We start from the raw sequence: 24,738 nt of genomic DNA, 5'->3' as shown, positions 1-24,738 counted from the left end.
GTTTGTCCGCTAACAATTTGCCTTGTTAGTATTTGTGGATGTTTAACAGCTGTTCCCTTCCATCCAGTGGCCTTGAACACTTTCTTTGTATTCACTGCTGGTGGCTTTCTCTGTGATTTCATTTGCAAGAAGTAGAAAGGAATCCTGCCAAAAGCTGTCTGCCCTATCAGCAGCCGAGACGGATTGTTACAGATGGCTCCTCTGAGTAAAGGAAATGAAGCCGGGCGCGGGCTCCACGCGGCAGGCCTGCAGCCCCCTCCTTGGAAAGGCTGCTGCTTCCCTCGGGGTCACCTGCCCCGGAGCCCAGGAAGGCTGAGGGCTCGGCTTGCTCGCCCTCTGGCCCGAGCTGTGGGGGGCGGGGGGGGGCACCCTCTCTCCTCTCCCTGCAGATGGATGAGACCTGGGGTGAGCCTCTCCTCCCTACCCGGGGGATGGTTGTGTATTTTGTTTTCCACTTCAGCTTCTGTGAGAACACACCTGTATTGATTTAGATGTTAACAGACTCACCTGCAGGAGGATTAGCAGGGCCACTCACCCCTGCCGAATACGCTTCCCGAGGGCACAGCCAGGTGGTATGTGCTTTTTAAAAACTTCTGGAGAAAAAACACAGTTTTGGGCAACAAGCCTTCCAGGGCCTTTTCTATCATTTTAAAATCTCCCTCAACCCATGTCCACAAAATGGGCCCTTCCCCACCCTTCTCCCATTCCCGCCACCTCCTGAAGGAGCAGCTCTGAGACGTCACGTGCTTCTGTAGGCTTTTTGCCTCCTAGGCCACCAGCTGTATCATTCCAAAGAGCATACGTAACTCTTCACACGCAGCAAGCATTTCTCCTCCCTGAGAGGGAGATGAAGCATCTTTTTCGGGCCACAGGTGATTTATAATCCTCCAACCTCCCCACTGGCTTTCTGAGGCCCTTGCCACGTCCGCTCAGTGTTATTCAGGCCAGCAAAGAGTAACACAATAAAAATCTGCTAAAAAATAACAAATATATAACTAATGTGTGTGTATATGTGTGTGTGTATATATACATTTTTTTATTAAAAGAGTTGGAATCAAGAGAATCCCAAAGAGCTTCAGTGACTTACCCAACTTCCCAGCAAGTTCGTACAAAGTGGAAAACAGATGGCAAATTTCCCTTTCTTGAGTCATTAAATCACACCAAGTCCCAGCCGACACCACTGCCAACAGAGCAGGAATGAATCCCATTGTTTGCAAGTCACTGTTCCCTTAGCAGGAACTTGGTTCCAGGAGCTCCTTGCCTAGCTCATACAGATCCCACCAGGGCCTGCTGTTAATGCGTGAGCCAGTGTCACTCTCCTACCCCCAAACCCTTCAACATTCCAGGTTCCCAACCGAATTAAGCAAGAAACTCCTTGGCCAGGTGTGGTAGACTTCTCTTGGAGATGTGCCAACACTGCTCCCCTTAGGGGTGGGCTCCTCACTCTGTTTATAACAACAACAAACACATAACTGAGCCGTTACCCTGGGCCAGGCACTGTGTTTGTCCCACGTGGCCTTGAGCTCTCTCCCAAGAGTGTGGAAATGGGACCCTGGAACTGAGGGCAGGTAGAGGGACAATTATTTTTGTCCCAATTATTTTTGCTTTGATTCAGCAGTGCCATATGTGGCCCATGTGCCCAGAAGAGCAGAGACAGTCTGTCTGCAGAGGGGGAGAGAGCGAAGCAGTTGTGATGAGCGTCTGCGAAGAACAGTCCCAGAGAGACAGAAGTTTACCCCAGTTCCTCACAGCAATCCTGTCCTGTTCCCGACCTGCCCACAGCCCAGCTGTGCCTCCCGACTGAGTTCTGTGAGGGCTGCCCTTGCATCTCACCAAGAAATTATTTTTGTCTAGTTGGCTTGAGTGGGTTCCTGTTACTTGTAGCCAGACAACCCCAAGACCCTCGGCTCATCTTAGCTACACAGTCCCCCAGTTCTTCTGCGCTCATCAGCTCCTTTTAGAACGAGATTATCCCTGAGAAGGGGCAGGCAGGGCGTCATTGGAAACGGCCGACAGGTCCTTGGGTCATTCATATTTTAGTGTGAGCCAGTTCAGTAACCTCCGTTCTTCCAAGACTGACCAGCTACCGTCAGGAACATTTAGGGGATTCAGAGTTTTGATAAGAAGAAAAAAAAGGAGAAGATATTTTAGAGTACGGGCTCCCGGGGGACGGCAGTCCTGGGTGAAGGGAAGGTGCAGCTACTGGAAAATGTGCCGAAGGTTAGTCCTGCTCGCAGGAATCAGGAAAATCATTCATTATCATTACGACTCATTAGTGTTTTTAATTTACACAATGCCTTCCTTTCAAGGAACTCATTATGTCGATGGAGGTTCATTACGAGAAAGAGATTTGAGAGTGGAATTTATGTTGGACATAGTTTTCTAAATATGGCAACAAGGACCTTTATTACATGAGTACATGACTTGAAGCAAATCTCTCTATATAAGCTAATTAGGGAGGGATGTGAAACGGTGTCAAGCCTAGGTAAGGCTGAAAGAGAGATGGAGAGTACTCTTAAAGCATTACTAAAACCACGTTTCCACCCAAATATTAAATTCGCAGTGCTCCTGAAATCGTACGGTATCTGGGGTATGATATATTTTAATAGCATTAAAGTTAATTATTGTTTGATGAGAAAAATACATTGCAATTTTTACTTTTCGCATAAGAAAAACTGATAGAAGTTTCTATTAAGAAACCTTCAAAGCCAGCTTGAATTAAAGCCACTAGCCGGTGGGTATGTGCTCCCACCAAGTGTACTATCTGCTGGAGAAAATAATGTCCCTCCAACCCTGGGAAGTTACTGGTGTAGATTTTAAAGGTACAGACGAGCAGCCCTGGTGAATACTATGCGGTACTTCTCCATGTGTACAGTGGTCAGGGTGCATCAGATCTTGCCCTTTGCGCTCAACCTCAACTCATCCTCCTTTATCCAGCTCCAGTCACTCAGCAAGTATTTATCAAGGGCCTGCTAAACATCAGCCCCGGTGCTAAGCACTAGGGAGACTGTGAGGGCTCCCTGCCCTCATGGTATTTCCCAGGCATTAATAAGCATTAAGCAGATTATTATGCAATTAACTTACACTCACGGTTCAGGTAACTGCTATGATGGAAGAGTGTAGACTGTTATGAGTACATGGGGGTGGGTGGGGATGGCGTCAGGGCTGCATTAGCAATGAGGTGACATCGGAGCTAAGATTTAGAGGAGAGGCAGGAATAAGCTGGCAGAGCATTGGGAGAGGGCTGGGGATGGGAAGGAGATTGTTCCAGGCATGCAGCACAGCCTGTGCAAAGAGCCCTGGGATCGGAGAGCTCAACCAAGGGTGGCTGAAGCTGAGTGAGCGAGCTGGAGAGTGGGGCAAGCTGAGGCTGGAGCCTCGAAGGCCAATGCCAATGATACTGAGCTTTTATGACACCAAGATGTGATCTGAAACAGAATGAAACAGAAGTGTAATTTTTAAGGATCACTCTGTCAGCTTTAGGGAGGAAGCCAACGATGTGGGGGTGGGGCACGAGTGGGCACCAAGAGCCTAGCATTACCACACTATATTACAGTACCCGAGGCGGCTTGGGCAGAGTGGTACCATGGAGGTGAAGAGAAGCAGACAAACCGGAGGCATGATATGGAGGCCGACTCAAAGGCACGATAATCGATTGGATGCAGGAGGTAAGGAAGGGGAAGTGAACAAGTGGGCGGACGGTCATGCCATCTACTGAGGTGGGGACAATTAGAGGAGGAGTAGACTGGTGAGGGAAGGTCAGGGTCTCAATTTTGGACATGTTGAGTTTGAGGTATTCGAGATATGGACTTGGAGCTCAGAAGAGAGATCTGGGCTGGATGGAGACCCTTGGGAGCCAGGGCACAAGGTGGCATTTGGGGCTGTGGACAGGGATGAGATCATTATAGAGAGAGTGCAGAGGGAGGAGAGGGGAGGGCCAGGATTGGGCTGGGATGGACTCCAACATTTAAAGGTCACGCAGAGAAACGGCATTTGGCTAAGGAGCTTGAGGAGAAAGGAGCGGAGACAGGAGAGGCTATGACTTAGCGGATGGAATCACAGGGCCCACACAGAGAGGGTCCCAGGTGAACGTAGACAACCGCGTCAAGTGCTGCTGAGGGATCGTGTAAGACGAGAATGGAGGCACGTCCTCTCGGTTTGGCAATAGGAGGGTCACAGGTGACCTCAGCTAGAAAGTCACCAGCGGTTGGGGAGAAAACCAGAATGGAGTGTGTTGCCAAGTGCATGGGAAGTGAGGAAATGAAGACAGAGGTTCGCTGTGAGGAGAGGAGGAAGAAGGAGTAGAGTGTGGAGTGGGGGGACCGACTTGTCCCAGCTTGTCCAGGATTCTCCTGGTTTCAGCACTAAAAGTCCTGTGTCCTAGGTACCCTCTTAGTCCCAGGAAAACCCAGATGGTTGGTCACCCCAAGGTGGAGTCTTGCAAAGTGTTTGTTCTTGTCTCTAGTAAACATGAGAATGGGCATATGTGAACGCTAATGGGAAGGATCACCTGAGAGGAGAGGGGAGAGCCCTGGTCACCTGCCTGAGCCTCCACGTCACTCACTCATGGGTGACAATGCTGTCACTTCCTTGTCTTCCTCAGGCATCCAAGGTCTATGCCTCAGGGTGCTGCAGCGAAACCAGTGTTTCTGGTGCAAGATGTCTGCATTTCCTCCCTGCTGTGACATCCGAGGGACACTCTTGCGGAGGACACTTGGGATACAATGAAAGAGCCTGCTTTACAGCAGGGAGAACCCAATTGTGGGCACTGGGCCCTCACTCATTAAAAGCACAAAGGTGCTTAATTGGGATTTTGTTTTTAAAATTCCCCAAATGAGTGTCTGGGAGAGCTGCTGTGAACAGCACTCCTTTAAGAACACCCACCGAATCCCAGCCAGATGATCAGATAAGGTTCTGGGCCCACAGGCCAGAATGAGTTCCAGGCCCCTCACGGACTTCTTGAATTGGGGCCAGTGCTCCTTTGGCCAGGAGACCAGGAGAAGCGGTCCCCACAGAGCCCAGAGAGAGCTGGGCCCTGCCCTGGGTGCTGCAGCAGCTCAGAACCCATCCCCGCCCGAGAAATGGTGGGCAGGGCATCGTGGCCAAGGGGACTCAATTCTGGGAAGTTTTTGTGCCTCATCCAAAGCAGCCTTGATGACTGGCAGAAAACGAAAAGCCAAGGAGCACATGATCTCTGACTTTTGGGTTTATTCATTCTCTCTCCTTAGGAGGGCCGTACAGAGCTCCCCAGTGCAGTTTTAGACCATGAGCCTCCTCCAGGGCTCCAAAGTCTTCTACGGGTGGAGAGGGGCTCCTACTGGTGGTTTCAGGAGCTCCAGACCCCACCAGTCTCCCCCGTTGCCCGAAATCTGCCCTTCTGCCCCACAAACTATCAATCCTCTGGGTTAAAATGGGTTAAGAATGAGATGAGTAATGAGCTGGGACTTGCCCTAGAAGATATTAAAATGTACTGTGAATAATTAGAATAGTCTGGTTCTGACATAATAATTAATAGATCAGCAGAACAGACTAGAGCTCAGAGAAGAAACTTAACGAGAATTTCGTATATGATAAAGATGGCACCACAGCTCAAAAGATTATGCAATAAATAAGCAGCTGTGACACTGTTTATTAAAAAATATAAGGAGAGAGAGAGAAAGAGAGAAAGAAAGAGAGGCTCTTTACGTATACCAAAATAACTTTCAGATGGATTAAAAGGCTAAATAAGAGAAAATGTTATAAGAAAATAGGGGAGAAAAAAACCAAGTAGGTATTTAGAGTACCCAGAGATTTTTTTTTATGCCATACAAATGGATAACCCAATCTTAATGATAAATATACAGCCTGACTACATAAAAAATTTAAACTTCTGTGAGGCAAACCAAAAATAAAATTTAAAAGTAATTTGCTAAACTGCAGGGAGAAGGCACTTGTGATAAATATGCCAAAGAAAGTTTATAAATCAACACTTTAAAAGATGATGATCACAACAGAAAAATGGGCAAAGGACATGAACAGGCAATTTACAAAAGAAATACAAATGGCCATAAACAACCACCACCACCAAGTTCACCATCACTAGTTTTTTTTGTTTTTGTTTTTGTTTTTGTTTTTGTTTTGAGGAAGATTAGCCCTGAGCTAACTACTGCCAGTCCTCCTCTTTTTGCTGAGGAAGCCTGGCCCTGAGCTAACATCTGTGCCCATCTTCCTCTACTTTATATGTAGGACGCCTACCACAGCATGGCATGCCAAGCGGTGCCATATCCACACCCGGGATCCGAATCAGCGAACCCCGGGCCACCGAGAAGCAGAACGTGCGAACTTAACCGCTGCACCACCGGGCCGGCCCCTCACCATCACTAGTAACCAAAGAAACACAAAGAAAACTAGGATGCCATGTTTCATCTGTCAGTTTTGCAAAGATCATGCTTTTGAGAACAACAGGACCCAGAATTTGTTAGGAAGAGGAGAAAAGGGCACTTTGAATGCTGGTGGGAATATAAATTGCTAAATTTTTTCTGGAGGGCAATCTGGTTAATGTCCATGAAGGGTCTTGAAAATGCTCACATACTAGGTCCCTGTAATTTCACTACTAGGAATCCACGCTAAGGGAATAGCCAAAGATGTACACAAAAATGTATGTACAAAAGTGTTCATTGTGGAGTCATTTTCAATAGTGGGAAATTGGAAACAAGCTAAATATCCCACAATAGGAGATTAATTAAATAAATTATGGAACATTCATTCAATAGAATATATTATTAACAGAAATAACATTTTAAAGGATACTTAAGGCCATGAGAAAACATTTATAATGCTAAATGGAAAAACACAGGACTCAGAATGATATATACAGTGTGGTTCCAATTGGGAGTAGGGGACATGCATAGAAAAAGTCTTAGAGAAAACAGACCAAAAATGTTAATAGTGGGTTATACTTTAACGACGGAATTACAGGCGAGTTTTCATTTCTCTTCTATATTTTTATTTCCTTCTTTTCTAGATGAATATTCATTTGTTTTATGATTAGAAAAATAAATGCTCTTGAATAAATAACCTCCTCTCCTATCCTGCTCCCCAGCATAAAGTCTTAAGACGGCACCTGCTAAAATGAGCATAGATCCCTTGAGTCACTTAGCTGTGATCTAGGACCCAGAAAGGAGTGGGCCCCAAAAGAATGAGAGAAAGGAGACCAATATTCGGAGGGAGGGGAGAGGGGAGGATGAGGAAGGGAAGTGGGAGTGGTCCAGAATGTAGAATGCTACTGAAGCCACGCTGGCCTTGCTGGGGCCCTGATGACACTCCAACATCCATTAATTCACTTGTTTGAAGAGATCAGAGGGGACTGGGCACCTTGGGGGCCAGATTCCAAAATGAGAGAAGGAAACCTAAGAGAGACCACTGATACGGCTAGATGGCAGCCCTCTCCTTCTCTCTCTCTCTCCTTTCTATCTTCCTCTCTCCTTTCCTCTCAGTGGATTCTTAGGGGATAGGTGGTACAGAGAAAATTCTAGAAAATGATAGGGATGGAGGAACAATGGGAACACCCATGATGCACTGGGGTTGGCTGTTCATCTTTTCTTTTGCAACTACTGCCTGCTTCCCAGCTTTGCCCAGAACTAGATGGGCTTTCAAGAAATGTGAAACCTCACTCAGGTCAAGGATCTCTCATGGGGCCACCTTTCCTCACCCCAAGAGGCTCTCCTGTACTGAAAGGCTGCTGTTCTCTCCTCCCACAGCCTTTGTATTCTCCGCTATCCTTGGAATATGGAAGGGCCTTTCCCCAGCCCCTGCACCGCACAGCATGGAGGGGATCTCTGCATTTATTCCTCTCCAATGGGTACTTTTGAGCACCTATGATTATCAGGTAGGGTGACCTGTGCTCAGAACTGAAGAGGACACAGTGTCCCTTCTAGGAGCTCATTGATTACAGAGGGAGGGCACCTAGAAACAGTCGTTATCAATAACCTGTTTACTAAGACATGGACTCACCACATGCCAAGCATCGTGCTGAGAGCTACAATGCTTTCCTTTTTTTCTTTTTCTTAAATATATATCTCTCTACTTACAGTAAAATTCTGTGTGTGTGTGTGTGTGTGTGTCTGTACAGCTCTATGAGTTTTGACAAATGCATAGGGTTCGGGAACTGTGCATTACGTTGTAGTGCGATTCAGAAGAGTTACATCACCCCAAATATTCCCTCACAGTCACCTATTCCCTTGTGGTCACACCCTCCTCCCACCCCTCGCCCCCAGCAGCCACTGATCTGTTCTCAGGCCCTATAGGTTCGCCTTTTCCAGAATGTTATATAAATAGAATCATACAGTATGTCTCCTTTTGAGTCTGGCTTGACTTTTGCCAATGCATTCAAGAGTCATCCACGTTGTTGCAAACATCAATATTTTATTCCTTTTTATTGCTGAATAGCATCCTGTTGTTTGGAAGTACCATACTTTAACCATAGTTTATTCACCAGTTGAAAAACATCGGGGTTGTTTCCAGTTTGGGGCGATTATGAATAAAACAAGCTGCTGTAAACATTTGTGTGTGTGTTTTTGTGTGAACACAAGTTCTTTCTCTTGAGTAAATAACTTACAACTCTTTCTTTAATCTTCACCTCTAGCCTATAAAAGCATCATTTATCCTCATTTTACAAAATGGGAACATGAGGCTTGGGGAGGTTTAAGCAATTTGCACATAGTCATAGAGCTGGAAGAACTGGACCCAGGCGGTGGACCCAGTCAGTAGACCCAGAAGGTCAGCTCAGTTCAGCCAAAGAGGATGAGCTCCTCCTAAGGGTCAGGCAGGTCTTCCCTCAGGGATCCATGCTCTATGCAAGAAACCCATTGATCAACAGGTGATTTCTATTGTGCTTAGACTCACAGAGCCAAGAGGAGTAGCAGCGATCAAGCTCCAGGCTGGGGTGTGCCCAGCTGAGTCACAGAGGAGAAGTGAAAGTGGGGACATTCCAGGCAGAGGAGCAGCCGGGACAAAAGTGTGGAGGCATGTTCCAAACTGCTAGGGGCATGTTCCAAAACTAACGGGCTCACAGGCAGAGGAACCACGTAGGGAAATGATGGGAAGCAGTTTGGACAAGTAGGTGGCTGGGGTATAATAATAAAGGACTTCAATTCCAGGTTAATGGATTTGGATGTTAAAACAGTATTAGCTGTCATTTCTACAGTACTTATATTTCCTAGATACTGTGTCTCTCTGGGAATCTTGAAGGTTTATGCACTGGATGGAGGTCTTAGGAGCAAAATGGTGTGTGGGTAAAGCTCAGGGTATAGGTGATTGACAAGTCAGAATGCCTGGTACCAAACATAGTGTGTAAGGAAACATTCTACCCTGGAAGCACTGTTCCTCTAAGGCTTCGTACCCTAGCTCCCTCCTGGATGACAAGAGGACTTACCATATGGTTACTGAAGTTGTTTATGTGTCTAAGTCCCCCACTAGGCCAGGAGTCCCTTTAATCTCTGAATCCTCATCACTGACCACAGTGTCTGGCATATAGTAGGCCCTCTATAAATGTTTATTGAATAAAGAAGGCATTTTGTGTATTAAATATTTTGGATAATAAATATCACATCAAACTCAGATGACCCTTTTCCAAAGAATTAGAATATAATAAAATTGACCTTGTGGGAGATTATCATTCAACAATATCCACCCCCTCTTCCCCACCTCCATGGGCAGAGTATGCTTCCCTCATTCTTGATTTGGGGCTCTTTGAAATGACTTGCATTGGTCAACTGCATGTTAGCAGACGTGAATCAAGCTGGGGTGGGAAATGTGCTTGCACACTTGGGCTTCTGCCATTGCCATTGGAGCATACTCTGGCCAACCTAACAGTTCAAGGAGGATGCGAAAATGCAAAACACGATCCACATCCAACTTGTTGCTTAGAGACACCCCTCTGAGCTCAGCTGAGAATAGCCACCCAGCGGACTTGCATAAGAACCAGCAAAAAATACATGTTCAGCATTGTATGCCTCTGAGATTTTGGAGTTTTGTTATATAGCCACAGCTGTCAGATACAACCCTATCCTGGAAATGCACCAGCTATGATTTCGTTGTCCTTTGTCTAGGAAGGCGAGTCACAGACTCTAGTTTCAGACTACTTCTGACCCTCAGTCTCCTTGTCTGTGAAATTTGTCAAGTTATGAGGATTGAATAAGATAATCCCAGAAAAAACACTTGGTGCAGCCCCTGGCACATGGGAAGTGCTCAGCATGTGCTATTATTATTATTATGATCATTATTATTATTAAAATATTTCTGGACCTTGGGTCCCTGCTTTATACAGGAGTTGTCATTGGCTGTGGGGATATGCCAGTGAGTAGAGCTCCAAATAACAGAATGTCAAGTGACAGAACATTTACTGTATACTAATATGTGTCCTTCCAAAATGACCTAAACTGAACTCCCCCACCTTCTGCCAAAGAGCTGAGGCACCACTGCTTGTTTATTACAGTCTATTAATTGATGACGCAGCTGTCCTGGAGGAGGTGGAATCAGTGTCTGCGTCTTGCGTCCTGTGGTGTGAGCAAGGCTAAGATGTGGGTGAGAGTTTTAATCGGAGAGCGCTCAGGCTGTGGCAGGCTGCCAGCAGAGCACTTAGCACAGCCTCTCGTCCCCTCCCATCTGTCTTCACTCCTCGCGGACTCTCAATGCCACTGAATGCTAACAGGCAAAATGTATATGATTTGAGAAGACCCAAAAGGCGCGGTGAGAACAGCACCAAACAGAATCTGTCTCCTGAGATACCAGAATCTCTCCGCGCTCCACCCACCCCCACAGAATGTTAAGAATTATTTCCAAACTTCATCTAATTCATATACTATGATATCTCCACAAACAGCCATGTGCAGGCATGGGCTCTGACGATATCTCACATTTAACTAATCTCCAGCTTCCAAACCCCTAGGATCTGGTGATAAATTCTGCAAATACTGGTGTCTGTCCCATCCTCTGAGTGTCTGGAACCTACTGAGGTTTGGTTGGGAATTATTGGAAATGTTTCTAAAGACTCAACTGAATCTTAGAAAACAGAAAACAACCTATCCCACATTACATAATCGGGCCAGGAAAACGTGTTTCATATTAGAACGGCAGCCAGCAATTTCCTAGGACTCAGACAGAGGTCTGGGTTGTTCATCTGGCTCTAGACCTGCTTAAGAATGACAATATTTTAACCTCTCTGTGTCTCCTCATCTGTGAAGCAGAGACACATTAAGCTGCCCCCTCCGTCACCGACATGCCTCTTTGTATATTGTGCTGTGTCTCTCACTCCAGAGAGGATGAATAAATATCAAAGCATGAGAGTTATTATGCTTCTCAGAGAGGTTGGGAAGATCAATAAAATGTTTCCAACACAAATAGGAAATGAAAATGAAGGCATATCAAGGTCCTTAGGAGCAGACTGGATGCATACAGAAGTACAACATAACCAGCCATGTAATCAAAGAGTCAGTCCCCTCAGAGGCTATCACATCTGTCCACATTCTCAGTTCACGCAACGAGTCCCAGATGGCCCTCTAAGTAGCACCTCCAGCCCATCCTCCTCTGGCATGTCTGGTCACTCCCCTCCCAGTGCTCCCTTAGCACTTATTTCACGATGATACAATGATGAGTTTGAGGAAGCAATGGCAGAATCGCATCCTGGTTACGAACTTGGGCTGTGGAGGCAGGCAGACTTGAGTTCAAATTCTGGCCCCTCCACTTGACCTTGGGCAAGTGATACAAGCTCTCCCAATTCTACTTTTCTCATCTGTAATGAACAGGTAGGAACATCTCCATCATAGGGTCATGAGGGTTAAGTGACATATATACAACACCCACGAGGGCCCAGCACGCAGCAAACCCCCACGAGAATTTTGCAGGATGGTGGATAGGTGGGTGGGAAAGCAGCCAAGCTGGCTTCATCCTGCGCAGTCCCACAGGTGCTGTGTCTCTAAGGGCCCTGCATTCGGTTTAATGCTCTGTTGTCACTGTATTGAAATTCTTAATAATTTTTGAATACAGGGGCCCCACATTGCTGTTTGGCACTGGGCCCCACAAATCATGAAGCCAGTTCTGCTGAGCAGCCACTCTAGGAGTCTTTGCCATCCAACCGAGATAGAAGGCAAACCCCTGCATGCCCCCACATTTGGGTACTTTTGGGACTTTTGGCAATGATACCACATTTGGAGCAAAATCAAAGATGAAAATACTTGAACCAAATCTGCACCATTTCATAGCACACTTCCAGGTATTGGTTTTAAAAAATGCACCCTCACCACCAAGGAGAAAATTTCTTCCCCTCTCCTGATGTTTCCTTCCTCGTGGACAGAATGCAAAGAGTGTGATGCTGTCCTCTCTCAACCCCTTCTCCCTCCATCTAGGGAGGTGGAGGGCTTACATAATCAGTTGAGTCAATCTGGAACAATCAGCTGTGCATGCTCAGCTCCGCTCCCGCTTTCCCCTATTCCTGGGGAGGAGATGGTGGCGGCTGTCCTAGGCCAGCCAACAAAGTAAGTGAGTCTGTCTAATTCTGGAGTTTGATGTTAAGGAACCCATTTGGCTCAGACTGAGCCATGCCCTTCAACTAGTCTTACCAGTGAGAGCAGTGATATTTTGCTATTATTCCATTGTCTTACTCCTCAGTTGGTTCAGTTCTTGGGTGAGAAGAGGGTTGTTATTTAATGGACACCCTCAACGACCCCAACAACCACATGAACCCCTGCCATCCACCCTGTGACTCAGGACAATATTTAATTAAAATGCCCCATTAAAACCTTAACTTACTGCAAGGAAGTGGTATAGATACTGGGGAGAATCTTAGATTCCTTGCCTCTCCCAGGTGAAAGGCACTGAAATAATCTACTCCAGACCCCTAGGTTCAAGGAGAAAATCTAAGGTTAAAAGCCTGGTACCTTGGTTCTCAAATTGAGTGTGCATCAGAGTCATCTGGAGGGCTTTTCAGAACACAGATTTCTCTGCCCCATCCCAGAGTTTTGGATTCAGTAGATTTGAGGGTGAGGCCCAAGAATGTGCATTTCTACCAAGTTCCCCAGTGATGCTGATACTGCTGGTCGAGGAAGATGAATCTGAGAACCACTGGCCTGGTGTAAAATCAGTCGGCCTGTTAGCACAGAGCAGGACCGAGAATCCAGGTGTCCTCTGTTCTGGCTGAATGCCCTTGTTGCTCCATCTTCTTGTCTCATGGTTGTGCCTTCCTCAGTTCTGCTGGAAGTTCCCTTGGCTACAGTTTTCATATTCAAGTTCATCTCACTCTCCACCTGGGATGAACTTGCTCTGCTCTCCCAAATAATTCTATGATGAGCCTTGAGCTTCCTAGAAAATAATGCTTTAACAATACAAAGTATTTCTGGCACTAATACACATTATGAAAAACATGACGAGAGAGAGTGTTCTATGAAGAAAAATGAATGTAGTGAAGGATACACTTAAAGCAAATGCAATCACGCCAGGGACCAAGAACCCAAAAGGTTGATCCATGTTTCTGATCCTTCTCTGGTGTCATCTATGTCTGGTTCTTTTGCCAAACACAAACAAGAAAACTGCTTACACTTACCCACAGTCTTGGGAGCCAAGTTTTTTTCAAGTCCATCTTCTGTGAGCTCTCTTTTATTGACTATGCATTATTGATCTAGAAATTACAATTATGACTTCAAAAAACAAGGAAAACAGGGCCAAGGGATCAGTTCCCAAACTCCACACCCCCACCGCCTTCACCAGCCCCGCATCAAGTGAGGGTAATTCTGCCCAACTGTCCCTTCACTCCAAACCCCGTCCAGGAAAATCTCACTTGTGCTGCAGGCTCAGCCACAGAACTATGCAGAGATCTCTAATTACAAGGACTTGGCCGGGCAACCTAATTCACAATAAAATGCTCTGGGAATTCGCCTAGACCAGCGCTGTCCAATAGAAAGAATGTCATTTTAAATTTTCTTGAAAGTAGCCACATTGAAAAGGTAGAAAGAAACAGGTAAAATTAATTTCAATACTATATTTTATTTAATTCAATACATCCAAAATAGTTTCATCTCAACACATAATCGATATAAAAATATTAATGAGGGGCCGGCCCTGTGGCCAAGCAGCTAAGTTTGCACGCTCGGCTTTGGCGGCCCATGGTTTCGCCAGATCAGATCCTGGGCGCTGACCCAGCCCCACTCGTCAGGCCATGCTGAGGTGGCATCCCACATACCACAACTAGAAGGACCCACAATTAAAATATACAACTAGGTACTGGGGGGCTTTGGGGAGAAGAAGGGAAAAAAAAAGATTGGCAACAGATGTTAGCTCAGGTGCCAATCTAGGAAAAAAAAATATTAATGAGATAGTTTATTTTTTTCACACTAAGTCTTCAAAATCAGCTGATCATTACACATACAGTACATCTCAATTTAGACGAGCTACATTGCAAATGCTCCATAACCATACTGGACAGTGCAAGACCAGACCTTGGCCCAAACAGACATTTTGGAGCACGTTAGAAACTACTTAGATAGAAAAGCAGCTCAGCTCAAAATGGGGTCTCTGGGAGGAGCAGACAGGCACCATCCCACCTGGGTCCTCCTGGCTTTCTGTGGAGTTCTGACCGTTACTAAAAGATTTGCGTGTCCACAGCAAGTGTTCTTTTGGACTAAGCTTCTTATTTTTGTTTTTCCCTGAGCCTCTGATTTTAATATACCACTTCCCAAATCTACAGAGCTCAGGAATACAGATATACAAATCAATTTTGTTTTTTTGGGGGGGAAGATTAGCCCTGAGCTAACTACTGCCAATCCTCCTCTTTTTCCTGAGGAAGACTAGCCCTGAGCTAACATCCGTGCCCATCTTCCTCTACTTTATATGTGGGACGCCTACCACAGCATGGCTTTTTGCCAACCAGTGCCACGTCCGCACCCGGGATCCGAACCTGCGAATCCCAGGCCACCGAGAAGCCAAAATGTGTGAACTTAACTGCTGCGCCACTGGGCCAGCCCTAAATGAGTTTTTGAAAAACAGAACATCCTCATCCTCCCACAGTACCTACCCAGTGGATGGTCCCTTCCTTTCCCCAGAAATCTAACCAACATGCTGTTTAGATTGAATCCAACAAGTAAACTTGATTACATGAACAAGCCTCACCATAGAAGATTCTAAGATGTTGGCATAGAGATCCACAAACGTATATATCAGTGCACATGCACATAGATGAGAAATGTACACACATGAGATTTATCCTCTACTTACACTTATAAAGCTTACCAGAACATTGAGTTTATGTTCCTGATTGAAATTTTCCACAAATTTCCAGTTTTCTTGGGATCAGATAAGTCCACAATGTGCAGAAAGATGTTCTAAACTAGAAAACAAAAAAAGTTGTAAAGCTTTGTTAAAAAAAAAAAAAAAGATATAAGCAGAGGCCGGCCCCACAGCATAGTGGTTAAGTTCGGCGTGCTCCACTTCAGCAGGCCAAGTTCATGGGTTCGGATCCCAGGTGTGGACCCACATGCGGCTCATCAAGCCATGCTGTGGCAGTAACCCACATATTAAATGGAGGAAGACTGGCACAGATGTTAGCTCAGGGCTAATCTTCTGCAGCAAAAAAAAAAAAGAATAAAATACTAGTACATGGTTTTAAAAATCAAAAAGTTTGGAATGATACAAAATCAAAATAACAGTCTCATTTCTCAGAAGTACACCATTGCTCACAGTTTCTTGTGAATCATCCAGAAATATTTTAAGCACATACAATATTTATAGGCATTACATATTATATATTTAAAGCATTATACATATATAAAAAATATATGTGTGTATGTATGTGTGTCCTTTTCCATATAAATAAGATCAGACTATACCTGGTTCTATATCCTTCTTTTTCACTTAACAATATGTTTTTGGAGATTTTTTTTGTTGTATATAAATCTATCTTTTAATGGATACATAACATACTTTCGCATGGATGTGTCATCGTTTCCTGCTGCCAATCATTTAGGGGTTTTTGTCAATATTTTGCTCTTAAGACAATTCCTAAGGCACATTATAACTATAAGATGACAACTTCCTCTGTGACTCAGTCCTTGTTTATGACGCTCATCAATTCCTGCCTTGTGATACAGTTATCTCTGGATGCAGCTCCCTCCCCCAGTAGACTCAGAACTCCTTGATGGAGGAGCCATGTGGAATACCCCCCTTTTCCTTTATGGGGTTCGCACAGCCATACACGTAAGTGACACAATGTATCTCTGTCCCCAGCACACGAATCAGACTTGTATCCTCAGTCTCTAGTGAACGCAAGGATACCCCACTGAGCTCCGCCAGGCGTCAGTGACTTATCACCCACCCAAGGCAGAGATTTCTGCTGCTGCAGGGACCTGATAACTGAATCCACAGGCAAGATGCTGAGCAACAGCCACAATTCCTTGGATAAAGCAGAGAGTTCAGTGCCCTGCCTCAGTTTCCCCATTAATCGAGCCATAGAACCCAAGGCTGTAGTCAGAATTTCTTTCTACTGATCTTAAAACATTGTTTTTTCACCCTGAGACAAAGGGTCAGAGAATGAGAAAACAGAAGCAACCCCACGTTTTCGTGACTCAGAAGGTCTGTAGTCAGCTTGAATACCATATTCAGCTTAAGTCTGACACAACTGAGTGTTCCTCCACCTTCAAGGGATAGGAAAAGCATTGTCTGTACAGGACTACACTCTTTTAAAAAGACTCTGAAGGTCCTCGCCCAGCCAGAGCGGACACAGGCTGCTGACTCACTCCTGGGCTGGCCCTGAGCCTCTACCCACGATGGCAAACTGAGTTTAGACCCTGATCCTTTCATCTGACACCTTCCCCTAACCAGCCCCAGACGCCCTCCCGCCCAACAGTGCTGTGTGATCACACAAAATCCAGGTTCAAAAACCAACAAAATTCAAGTGAACTAGACTCAGTTCCACTTTGGACATTCTACAACCTGCTTGAGCTTTCTAGGAGCACCTGAGGTGTCTCAGAATTAAAAAGAGGTAGGGAAGACAGAATCACCGTTCTAGACAAATCAGCCACGGAGCCTGGTGAAATGAAGTATCATGAAAAGGGCAAGGAGATCATCTCTCTCCCTCTAGGAGAAAACAGGAAGCCAGAGGGCACCCAGAAGGAGAAGGCAGCGGTCAGCTGTGATCAGGAGAAGGAACCAGGAGCAGGCATATGTGTATAAAAATCCCCAATGTGCTGGTCCACAGATGACAAGGCTGGCCCTAGGAGCACTAGGCCCCACTGTCCTCACTCTTTAAACCCTGGGGTACAAGTGCGGTTATTGAGATGGAACAAAGATCAGCAGGGCTCCTTTCTGTGGACGAGATACCATCTAGCTGCTGTGGGGCCCAGGACTCACGAGGTGACATCATGGGAACCCCTCTACCAACGTCAGAGGGTGAGTGTGATGAGCAAATGGGAAACTGGATGAATGTGCCCTCAGGAGTAGAAACCACCATGTAGGTACAAGGTGGTAGTTAATACTCATGTTGAGTACTGGGGAAGCTAACTCAACCATTCTCCACAAGCTGGAATTCCATGTTGGCCTGGGAGAGCTGGAGAGTGGAAACGCCTGTTTTTCATCTTGGTGCTTTGATGTTGACGGGGTCAATCCCCACAAGACATAGGACACATTGACAGCACCTTCCAGCCACATAGGGAGTGTGGCAGGAGTTAAATGTTGCCTGGGTACTGTAGCTCTGTGATCTTTCTCCTCAAAACCCATTGCTCCAGTCTAATCGAAGAGAAAAGCATCAGACAAACCCCAATTGAGGGACAGTATACAAACCACCTGACTGGTACTCCTCAAAACTGTCAAGGTCATCAAAAACTAGAAAAGTCTGAGAAACTGTCACAGCCAGGAGGAGACTAAAGAGACATGATGACTAAATGTAATGTGGGATCCTGGTTGGGATTTGGGAACAGAAAAAGGGCAGTGGGTGAAAACTAAGAAAATGTGAATGGACTTTAGTTAATAATCATGTATCAATATTGATTCATTGGTTGTAACAAATGAATCATGCTGATATAAGGTGTTAACAAAGGAAAAATCTGGTATGGGGTAAATGGGAACTCTGTACTATTTTCACAACTTTTCTGTGCATGTAAAACTATTCTAAAATTTAAAAGGTTATTTTTTTTTTTAAATGTTGCCCAAGGAGATAACTGCCAGACAAGTGTGGTGCCCTTCTATCCAGGCGGCTAGATGGTAATGAACTACAACAAGAAGCTTGAGGAGGGTCCACTCTGACTTTCTCCCCCAGGCCCATGGGGAACATTGTGCCAGAGACAGTGGGCTGGTGAGCAGGGAGCCTGCTCTGTGACAACAAGCACTCTTCCCCCAAGCTTGGGGCCACACACGCCCCCTCTAGAAAGAGCACCTTGGCAGGACAGTCCACACACCTGATCTAACCAAGCCAGTGTGTACGAGCAGCTGATTCCCACGTGACCTTGAGCCTTCCTGGGGGCCCAGCTTGCCTACGCTCACTTGACTCAGCTGGCCTGCCACTCACTACCCCCAGGCCCTCCTGCCCAAGGGACCATTGCCCTTCGATGTCCACCCAACCACGCAGCCAGGACCAGCCCCTCCAGTGTCCTCACTGCTCTGCCTCACACCTCTCGTGCTTCTGGGAGCATGCCAGTTTCCAGCTCCCATGGAGGCAGGGCCAAAGCACTGATTAAAGAGAACTAGGGAGCTCGAAGCAGAGAACGTAAGGTTGGGAGTGGTAATAATATTAGTATAAACAATACCAATAACACCAATAATAACAGCTTCTCCTACTGATTGAGAGCTATACGTTCTATGATACCCTGAACTTCCCATGTCTTAGCTCATACCACGTTAAGTCAGTCAGCATCTAACAGAAACTTCTTTCAATAGAGGGAATTAAATGCAGGGATAAACCTGGTTTCCCAGGGTATGAAACGAGAGGAGAACTGCACTGGGACTGGAGACGTCTCCCAGAGATCAGTAACAGCAGGAAGCTCCTGGCAGCCCTAGGCTGAAGGAACAACAGAGGAGGTGGTGTGACCTCGGCCCAGGAACCATGGTGGCCACCAGCAGGAAGCACCAAACAGGAAGTCCCCTGGCCACTGCCAGGGAAGCCAAATATCCTGTTTCCCGCTTCGTCCCACCTACGGATCTTCCTCCAATACCCCCATTGGCCAAACTCAGCTAGAAGCCCGCTGAGATGGGAGCTGCTGGGTCCACACCATCTGCTCCCCCACCCACCCCCCAGTGTGGTTCCAAGCTGAGCAGGCAGGCCCAGGGCGGCCCACATGCTTCACTGAAAGTGCCTGTCAATCACTTGACTCCCTCCAAGACTGTAAGGGGCTGTATCTGTCTCTCCAGCTCCCAGCACACTGCCTGACGTATGGTCCATACTCCACTATATGTTCAGAAATGAATAAAATAACATCACCCTTATTTTTCAGATGAGGAAACTGACGTTCGGGGAAGCTAAGAACATTGCCCAAGCTCACAGGACTAGCGGATGCAGAACCAGGACTCAAATCAGAGCCCAGCTCCTTCCTACATCCCACGCTGTTGGCGTGTGGGGCTGCCTATGAATGAAGACCAACTGAAGCTGGGGAGTGGCGCCGCTTCACAAACAGGGAGGAGCGGTGCATCACTGGCAGCGCCTGGAGGATGCACTGAGTCAGGGGAGAAACATCCACGGGGATGAGCAGTCAGGCACTCTCAGCCCTGGGCCCTCCAAGCTCACAGGGCTGGAGGTCACTCATAAACACAAAAGATGGGGAAATTACCCGTGCGTCTGTTCAAATCCCACTTGTGTGTGTGTGTGTGTGTGTGTGTGTTGGGGGGGGGGGGGTTGGGGGGGTTGGGAGGGAGGGGCAGCAGGTGAAGGGCTCCCTCTCTCCCTACCCCGGGAAACCGCCTTTCAGCTCTATATCGTTCCCGAAGACGGTGGAGTTGGATATAAGGATGGCTCAATATTACAAGCAGAACCACACTGTCATCCTCCTCCATATAAATCCGCTTCGTAAAAAATATGGCCCAAACCACAGGGGGCTGGAATCCAGGCAAGCCCTCCTCTGCCGGTGACCTGGGACTAGTATTCTTGTTGCATTCTGCAGCAGGGCCGCACGAAGTTACCAGCAGGCGACAGGCAGGCAGCCTTCCGTCTCGGGAACTGCGGCCCCGGGTTGCAGCGGCACTTGCGGACATCAGCGGAAGCTTCAGACACCCTCGCGCGCGCCAGCACTCGGCCTCCGTAAGGCAAGGCATCGGATGGCGTGAGACCACGAGGTCTGGTGAGGAGTTGCAGGAACAGCCACTTGCTTTGAAAATGCTATTTTAAAAAATTAATAACCTTAATGAGCAGATGCAAAATATTCTACTCTAGCTTGGGGCAATTTTTTTCTTTGGCCATAATCCAAGCCTGAGGGTGCGGGGGCGCCGTCTGCCCCTCCCCACGTCCCTCCCACGGGCCCCTCAGTGGAGCAGCAGCGGAAGTGGCGCTGCTGGAGAGGAAGGTCCACAGGAGAGAGGAGGAAACCCCGTGGGAAGAAAGGAGGACGTTCTTCAGTGAAAGTGAGGGCCCCCTCTCTCCACTTTACACTTCCCACCCAGGGCCAGCATCGTGGGGTACAACTGTGCAGGTACACAGGCCTCACATTCAGAAGGAACCCAGGCTTGTTTTAATGCTCTGCCTTCACTATCTTGAAATTCTTAATTTTAAACAAGGGCTCCACGTTTTCATTTTGCACTGGGCCCCACAAATTATGTAGCCAGTCCTGGTTCCAACTCTCTCAGGAGAGAAAGACCACAAAATGTGCACCAGGTCTGAGAGCTCTTGTTAGAAAGTGGCTGTCACCATCACCAAAATGTTGTTTGTTGTCCCTCTTTATTGGAAGGCCACTGGGTCAGTTCACAGCCTGGCTGACAGCAACTGAGTTGCCCTTAATGTGTCCCACTGATGTGGGCTCCTTCTGGGGTGGAAACCCCTGCAGTGCCATTGCCCCGTATAACGCCTCTGCAGCAGGGACTGTCCACTTCCTGCTGGCTTCATAGGCAGCCCAGAGCAGGGGGTCAAACCTCGGTGCCTCCGCTGTCCTGGGTCAAACCCTGCTGCTGAGAAGCACTGGCTCCTGCTCTCTGTTGGCTGTGGCTGCCTCCACTGCAGAAGCACAAACATGGGCCATCGCCAACCCAGGGAACACAGGCAGGAGTCCAGCCCTCTCCCAGCTGACCCTGGAGGCAAGAAACCCCTCCAGGAGGGGAGAAGAGCAGTTCACCTAGTCACTGCTGTCCCTGATGATCTCACCTTTGGCACCTTCTGCTCGGTCTTGATCTCGACAAACCAGGTGAACTGTGCCACCTGGTGGAAATCATCGAAACCATCTGTGAGTTATAGTCATGGCTATAGCTATGGAGGCCAGCTTTTCCAAATGAAGAATTTAAGATATATGGCTCACAGAAAGAAGACCTGAAATTGAGACTATTCTGGAAATCTAGATGGATGCTCCCCACAGTTAGAGCAGCAGGCATAATATTGAGGGTGATCCTGGAACCTGCTCTCCTGCATACCTGGTCTGACTGACAGTGCCTCTGGGATGATGTCCTGATTTTTTTTTGTTGTTTTGTTTTGTTTTGTTTTGTTTTTTAAAGATTTTTTATTTTTTCCTTTTTCTCCCCAAAGCCCCCCGGTACATAGTTGTGCATTCTTCGTTGTGGGTTCCTCTAGTTGCGGCATGTGGGACGCTGCCTCAGCGTGGTCTGACGAGCAGTGCCATGTCCGCGCCCAGGATTCAAACCGACGAAACACTGGGCCGCCTGCAGCGGAGCGCGCGAACTTAACCACTCGGCCACGGGGCCAGCCCCTGTCCTGATTTTTTTAAGGATCTGAACACATGAAGGATGAGAAGCGTCAGTCTTGGTCACATCTGCATCCCTAGCATCTCCTGGTGGTACCTGACACAGAGGTCTCAACCTGGCTGTACTTTAGACTCACCTGGGAAGCTTTTAAAGCTCCAGATGATGGGGCCAGGCCTGGGTTTGTTTTCAGAGCTCCCCAGCTGAGTCTAATGTTGAGCCCAAGTTGAGAACCACTGGCCGAACAAGGAGCAGGGACTCAACAAATGTTTATTGGATGGTTGAATTCACAAATGGCACTCAGACTATTCCAGCAAAGGCCATACTATCATCAGTTAAGGTTTATAGAAGAGGAATGCCTTGGCTGCGGCAGTCAAGAAGTAGTCATTGCAGAGCCTGCTTTCTTCCCTTAAAATAGCCCACTTCATCAAACGGGGTCTGTTATCACGGGAAGCTTCCAGCTACCTATGTAACCAGCCCCTCCCCCTCCCCCCTCCCCCCAGCACTTAGAGTACTTCCCAGTTGCTAAGATGCAGTTAATCCTCGCCCTGACTAGGCAGATAATTAAATACAGCTCCAAATGGTATAATATTCCCCTGGAAAATGCTTAGCTCGATTTTAGAGAAAAAAAATAAAACATCCTGAGCATCTTGAAAAGTGATAAATTCCCAACTTATTTTTCCAACTTCTGCTGGAACATCAATTTTTCCTGGAGAAGAGGCTCTGGAGAGGCTCTTCTAGCCACCACAGTGCCATGTGGTGACCCAGGGCAGCTGAGTTCTTGCAGGAAATTCTGGCATTTACCCAGAGGAAGACTTTGGCTGATTAAATAATTTATGGGGCACCCGGCGAGCCTCTTCACAGAACCAAGGTTAGGGAAGAGAAATAGGAGGCCACGCCCAGCTGCTCTAACCCTGCGGGCCGGACACCAGGAAGGAGGAAGGAAGGTCAACCCCTCCCCTCTCCAGTTATTCTGAGGGTGCTGGTTCTTAACTAGGGTCCACAGCCAAATTGCAGTGGACTCCCAATCTCCCCCTTCCACCCTCCCCACTCGCCATTCTCATTGAGGAGATATGGGCTAGGGACAAGTATCTACATTTTTTAAGTTCCACTGGTGACTCTTATGCCCAGGGTTGGCTGGAGCCCCTCACTGCTCTTAATCAGAAAACACTGTGATGTGTGGCCAGCACACAAGCTCTCTTGTGCGCTAATCAAGTATAGAAGAAAGGTTCCTTCAGTCACTTGCTCTGTCCGCCTCGATGCACAGCTTAGAAAGCTGGCAGCTGTGCCGATCACCACGGGACCACTGTCCAAGACTCCTGGCTGTGCTAGCCGGGCCCTTCCTGACCTGCCTGTGACATAGGGCAATCTCCCCAGTGTGGGCAGGCCACAGGCTGGCTGCACGGTACAGGCTGCTCACCCCACTTGGCTATTTTAGTGGTAGTTGCTTTTCCAAAGCCACTGTTCCCTCCGATGACTCTTCCAGGAACTTGGACCTCCAAGTCATCAGGGACAAAGTCCTCGGATGCAGACGCATAGCCACTCCTGGAAGCAGCAGACCCACAGAAAGAATGGCTGTAAGGAGCCGGGAATACAAACCACTGCAGGGAGAAAGCCTAGCTCTGGGGTGGGCATGATTGCTCTCTCCCAGCACATCATACAGTTCCTTCCTTCCTCGGCCTCCCTGGTCTCACGAACAATATCATCTTCTCAGGTCCTACACTTCCTGTACCCTTAGCTTCCTGAACTTTTGAAAATATTTGGAGATTCCAACAATTTGACATCAAAACTACCTTTCTTTGCTGCCTGTGATACTGGGAAGTGCTCCCCCCCCAAAAAATCCTTCGATAGATGGATTGTTTTGCCTTTATCCCATTTGAGGGTGGGGGTGGGGTGCCTAGGAGGCCATCAGCATCATGCTATTGTGTGGCAGGACAGGGAGCCTGACCTCACTGTAGAAGGACCACAGCTAAGGGGAGGAGATTTGCAAGTGGGGAATGAAGGAGGAGGAAGGTTGGGTTCTTTGAGCTCTGCACCCCCGCAGAGGGTGCGAAGGCTCCTTCAGGGCTACAGGGCATGTGCTGCACAACCCTAGTGGGCACCAGTCAGATGGCAGTGATGGGAGATGTGTATCTGCCATAGGACAACTTTCTGGCAGATGACAGCAAAGCATATTGAGGAGGTGCTTTTTCTAATTTGCACAAAAGCATCCTATTGGATAGATGTAACCCTGCGTTCCTTAACTGTTTCTGCCTTTTGAGGTACCTATTCTTCCTTTACTTTCCTAGTATTTCCTGCTTACAAAATTGGCAGAGGGCAGTGAAGGCTGAATGGAGGGGGCCTGGCAGGAGGGGGCCTTGAGGGCAGAGCTCTCCCCACACACCAGCAGGCCAGGTCTCAGAGCTTGCATCTCTCACCCAAAGAGCAAAGTGATTTCTCCCCTGCAGTGTAGGACGGGACTCTTTCCCCTGAAAGGTCCACAAGAAACCCAGTGCCCTCCCATGCATGCTGTTTACACACACACTGCCAACAGCTGGTCTCCTGCCCCACGCCCTGGTAAAGCTCAACTGCCAATTACACGTCCTGGACTCTGTGACGAGGCCAAAGAATGTTTACGAGCTTGGGTTTGGTCTGGAAGTCACTGCCACAGGAGCAGTCATCGCAATGTTTCTTTTCCCAGCATCTATAACTCGCCTGAATGTCCGGGGCAGCTCAGAGAACGCCCTTCCCATTGTTTCTGCTGCTAGTGGCTCAGTTAGTGGGGCAAGCAAGGCTTCCGACTATTCCAAAGCTTTCCTGAAAGGCTGACTTGAAACTAAAAATAATATCAATAACGGGCTTTGGATGGAACAGCCTGGGTTCAAATCACACCTCTGCCCTTTAATAGCT

The 24,738-nt window shown here is 47.4% G+C and overlaps 1 protein-coding gene across 1 annotated transcript in view; it reads right to left on the bottom strand.

Annotated features, from left to right (window-relative positions):
* DHRS12 (dehydrogenase/reductase 12) overlaps window positions 1-24,738 on the bottom strand; it is a 38,422-nt gene that overhangs the window by 10,264 nt on the left and 3,420 nt on the right. Inside the window, 5 exon segments of the mRNA XM_070520233.1 lie at window positions 13,577-13,651; window positions 15,246-15,308; window positions 15,311-15,350; window positions 21,273-21,355; window positions 23,270-23,394. Coding sequence (XP_070376334.1) covers window positions 13,577-13,651; window positions 15,246-15,308; window positions 15,311-15,350; window positions 21,273-21,355; window positions 23,270-23,394 — 386 coding nt within the window.

This window comes from Equus asinus, chromosome 11 (assembly GCF_041296235.1).
Source record: "Equus asinus isolate D_3611 breed Donkey chromosome 11, EquAss-T2T_v2, whole genome shotgun sequence".
Taxonomy (NCBI): domain Eukaryota; kingdom Metazoa; phylum Chordata; class Mammalia; order Perissodactyla; family Equidae; genus Equus; species Equus asinus.
Note: the sequence above shows the minus strand (reverse complement) of the source record. Positions and strands in the feature narration are given on the sequence as shown.